Source organism: Glycine max, chromosome 1 (assembly GCF_000004515.6).
Source record: "Glycine max cultivar Williams 82 chromosome 1, Glycine_max_v4.0, whole genome shotgun sequence".
Lineage (NCBI taxonomy): Eukaryota > Viridiplantae > Streptophyta > Magnoliopsida > Fabales > Fabaceae > Glycine > Glycine max.
The window spans coordinates 32837700-32842357 of record NC_016088.4 but is presented as its reverse complement, the minus strand read 5'-3'; the positions used below and the strand labels follow the sequence as shown (position 1 = coordinate 32842357).

Genomic DNA, 4658 nt, shown 5'->3' with positions numbered 1-4658 from the left:
AATGAAAATGGTGTTGCCCCGGTTGATGTGTGTTCTGAGGTTCGATAACCATGCAGCGTGAAAGGGAGTATTTTGTGCCAATCCTTATACGACATAGTCATCATCTGAATAATCTTTTTGATGTTCTTGTTGGCCGCCTCAACTACCCCATTCATCTTGGGCTTGTAAGGCGTAGAATTATGGTGTTGGATCTTGAAATCCTCACATATTTCCTTCATCATCTTGTTATTCAGATTGGTGGCATTGTTTGTGATAATTTTCCTGGGCAATCCATATCGGCAGATTATCTCCTTTTTGATGAACCTGACTACCACGCTCCTCGTGACACTGGAGCATGAGGCAACTTCGACCCATTTGGTGAAGTAGTCGATCACAACCAAGATGAAATGGTGCCCATTCGAAGTCTTGGGCTCAATGGTCCTGATCACATCTATTCCCCACATGGAGAAGGGCTACAGCGTTGCTAAAGCATTCAAAGGCATGGGTAGAGCATTGACATTGTCCATGAATGTCTTGCACTTGTGGAATTTCCTAACATGGATGCAATAGCCGCTCTCCATGGTGAGCCAGTAATATCCTGCCCTCAGAATCTTCTGGGCCATAGCATGCTCGTTGGAATGTGTTCCAAAGGAACCTTCGTGGACTTCTACTAGCATTTGTTCAGCCTCCCTGGCATCCACACATTGGAGTAAAACCATGTCATGGTTTTTTTTGTATAGAATGCTTCCACTAAAGAAGAAACTGGCTACCAACCTTCTTAATGTTTTTTTGTCGTTGTCGAAAGCCTCTTGTGGGTACTCCTTGTTTTCGATGTATCGCTTGATGTCGAAGTACCAAGGTTTACCATCTTGTTCCTCTTCTATCAAACAGCAATGTGCGGGCTTGCCGCGACATCTGAACTCGATGTACGGCAAGTCTCCGTGTGGAGTCAGCTGGAACATGGATGCTAGAGTGGCGAGTGCATCGGTCATTTGATTCTCCTCTTTGGAAACGTGGAGGAAAGTGACATCATCGAAGAACTCAGCCAACTTCTTGATGTAAAACTGATAGGGTATCAGCTTATGATCCTTAGTCTCCCATTCTCCTCTCAGTTGATGAATCACAAAGGCTGAGTCTCCGTACACTTTGAGCAACTTGACGTTGAAGTCAATTGCCTCTTGGATCTCGAGGGCGCATGCCTCGTATTCGACCATGTTGTTCATGCAATCAAAACCCAATATGACTGTGAAGGGAATGCATTGATTATTGAGAGAGACCAAAGCCGCCCCAACCCCATGGCGTAGGGCGTTGGACGCACCGTCAAACCACACGATCCACTTATCCCTGTCCTTATCCTCTAACTTCTCTTCGAACAAGGCCATAATGTCTGCATCCGAAAACTCCGGATGCATGGGCTGGTAATCATTCAGAGGTTGCTGAGCCAAATAGTTTGCCAAGGCACTTCCCTTTATCGCCTTTTGGGTGACATAGACGATGTCGAACTCAGATAGCAAAACTTGCCATTGAGTAATCCGCCCTATAAGAGTGGGCTTCTTGAAAATGTACTTGACTGGGTCCATTTTGAATACCAGCCAAGTGGTATGGCTCAACATATACTGCCTTAGATGATGGGATGCCCATACCAAGGCACAACATGTCCTTTCCAGCAGAGAGTAGTTTATCTCACAGGCCGGGAACTTTTTTCTCAAGTAATAGACAACCCGTTCTCTTTTTCCAGAATCGTCGTGCTACCCCAGCATGCATCCCATCGACTCATCCATGCATAGGAGGATTCATAAGACATTGTTTGATCCTTCCAAATGCCTCTTGACAGTCGTCGTTTCAGCGAATAGACTGGTTCTTGCGCGAGAGTTTGAAAAGCGGCTCGCAGGTAGCGGTGAGCCGTAATATGAACCTTGCTATGTAGTTCAAACGCCCTAAGAAACCCTGAACCTGCTTCTCCGTTCGTGGCTCAGGCATGTCAAGGATGGCTTTCACCTTGTTGGGATCCACTTTTATCCCTTTCTGACTTACAACAAACTCGAGTAGCTTTCCTGACTTGACCCCGAAAATGCACTTGGCGGGGTTCAATCTTAGCTGGTACTTACGTAGCTGTTCAAATAACTTTCACAAGTTGATGAGATATTCCCCCTCTATTCTATATTTGGCTATCATATCATCCATGTAGACTTCAATTTCCTTATGCATCATGTCGTGGAATAATGCCACCATGGCCCGTTGATAGGTTGCCCCTGCGTTCTGGAGCCCAAAGGACATCACCTTATAACAGAGCATTCCCCACAAGGTGACGAACATAGTCTTCTCCATGTCCTCTGGTGCCATCTTTATTTGGTTGTAAGCTGAGAATCCGTCCACAAGGACATCAATATGTGGCAAAGGAAAGTTATCTTTGGGACTAGCTCGGTTTAGGTCCTGATAGTCCACACACATTTATACCTTCCCATCTTTCTTAGGGACTGGTACAATGTTGGCCACCCACTCAGGGTATCGAGCCACCACCAAGAAGCCAGCATCGAACTATTTTTTCACTTCCTCTTTAATCTTTAAGGATATCTCTGGCTTCATCCTTCTTAGCTTCTGTTTCACCGGGGAACAACCGGGATTCAAAGGCAACCTATGCTGCACAATGTCGGGGTTCAAGCCAGGCATATCTTGGTACGACCAAGCGAAGATGTCTTGGTAGTCTCGTAGCAAAGCCATTAATTCATCATGGATAGGTGCGATCATGCCTGTACCCACCTTTACCACTTTCCTTTCATTGCCAACACCTAAGTTTACAATCTCTATTTCTTCTTAGTGCGGCTTCATCTCTTGGTCTTCCTAAGTGACTATCCTTTCTAGCTCTGGGGAAAACCCCATATCTTCGACTTCTTCATCCTCAGGTTGATTCATTTCTCTTTCAAAATTGACGGCTGGGTCCTCGGTATTAGTACCTTCATAGGACTCGTCGTCGGATCTGTACCGTTTAAATGCAATAGAAATAAACATGCAAATGAATGACAATAGGCGAAGGCGCAAGAACAGATGAAGGAAAGATCTTATATTATATTCTTAGATAGAAAAAAGACATAACGCCATAACAAGGAGAAAACCCTAAAGCCTAGACCCAGCTGTAGGGTTAAAAACTAAAGAATTACATTGTGTCTGCCATGGAAACTTCAGGTCGTTCAATGACTTGCCAATTTCCCAATTGAAAATCGGGAAGGCATGGCTGCACCCAGCTCGAATGCTCTTAAAGGGCTTCATCATGTGTCATGGCGACTTGCTCTTCACGTCTCAAGCTTGCACTTACAAAGCTCTCGCAGATGTGACAAGGAGGGGTCTCTTTCACTTGTGGCCTTAGTTGTAGGCCCATGCCTCTGTTCCTCCTTTCTAAGACGCTTCTTCTCATGTTAGTCCATGTGGGCTTATAGCCTAGCCCAAACTTCCCGCGGTTTTCCTTGATGTCTACTAAGCTGGCCATGCCATCATTATTCTTCCCCAAGCCCATTTCGAGCTCATATCCGTGCCCCAACATCACACGAGCCACCATCATCACAGCATCAGACATGCGAGGCCGCATCGGGAGGGATTCTACGAAAGCGTTGCTTACCATCTCAAAGGATTGAAAAGTCATTTCCAAGAACTCTTCCACGGCCTCAACATATGGCATAGAAGAGGGGCAACTTAGCAGAATATCTTCCTCCCCTGAAATAATGACCAAGTGCCCCTCTACCAAGAACTTCAGCTTTTGGTGAAGCGTCGAAGGGGCGACTCCCACCAAGTGAATCCACGGTCGACCCAACAAGCCACTGTAGGCTGGGTTAATATCCATCACTTGAAAGGTAACCTGACAGGTGTGGGATCCTATCTGAACTGGGAGATCAATCTCCCCTCTTACTTCCCGGCGACTGCCGTCAAAAGCCCGAACTACCATGGAGCTTGGTCTCAGGTGAGAGGCATTGAATGGTAGTTTCTCCAACGTGCTTTTGGGCATCACGTTTAGGCTTGAGCCATTGTTAATGAGCACCTTGGCCATGATGTGATCCATGCACTTGACGGATACATGCAGAACCCTATTATGTCCTCGTCCTTCGACAGGAATCTCCTCCTCGACGAAGGTAAGGTAGTTATTGGCTGTGATATTGTTGACAATCCCCTCGAAGCCTTCTATGGAGATATCCTGGGCCACGTGGGCCTCATTCAAAACTTTAACTAGCAATGCCCGGTGAGGTTCGAAACTCATGAGCAGCTCTATCAGAGAGACCCTAGCCGGAGTCTTGTTGAGTTGTTCGATTATTTTGAACTTACTCTATTGGATTATATGGAGGAACTCGTTGGCCTCCTCCAAGGATACCTCTTTTCCGCCGAAACCTTCCCTTTTTTTAGCGAACCTCCTCGCAGGAACATCCTCGTCCGTAGTGGGGCTTGCTTCATTGGTCTCCTTTGCAGCCACCTTTGCTTTTCCTTTGGCATTCGCGGGTCGTACCGGCATGTCAGGTGCCGCAAAGATGCGACCACTAGAGGTCACATCGCTTAGTTCGGTGATATTGGTCAATTTGGCAGAGAGTGAGTCAATGCCAGTGGCCTCCTCCTTCCTCTCGCTTGGCTTTTGAGGAGCGTACCTCTGCGAGACTGCCTTGCTGCTCTTATACGGGAAGGGGACAGGTTTTCCACCT

At 46.6% G+C, this 4658-nt stretch overlaps 1 protein-coding gene across 1 annotated transcript; it reads right to left on the bottom strand.

Moving 5' to 3' along the window:
- Positions 1–452: 452 nt before the first annotated feature.
- Positions 453–1559, bottom strand: LOC102664823 (uncharacterized). Its single transcript, XM_006574042.1, has one exon. It carries the CDS (start codon positions 1557–1559, stop codon positions 453–455), a length of 1107 nt encoding a protein of 368 aa, XP_006574105.1.
- Positions 1560–4658: the final 3099 nt, after the last annotated feature.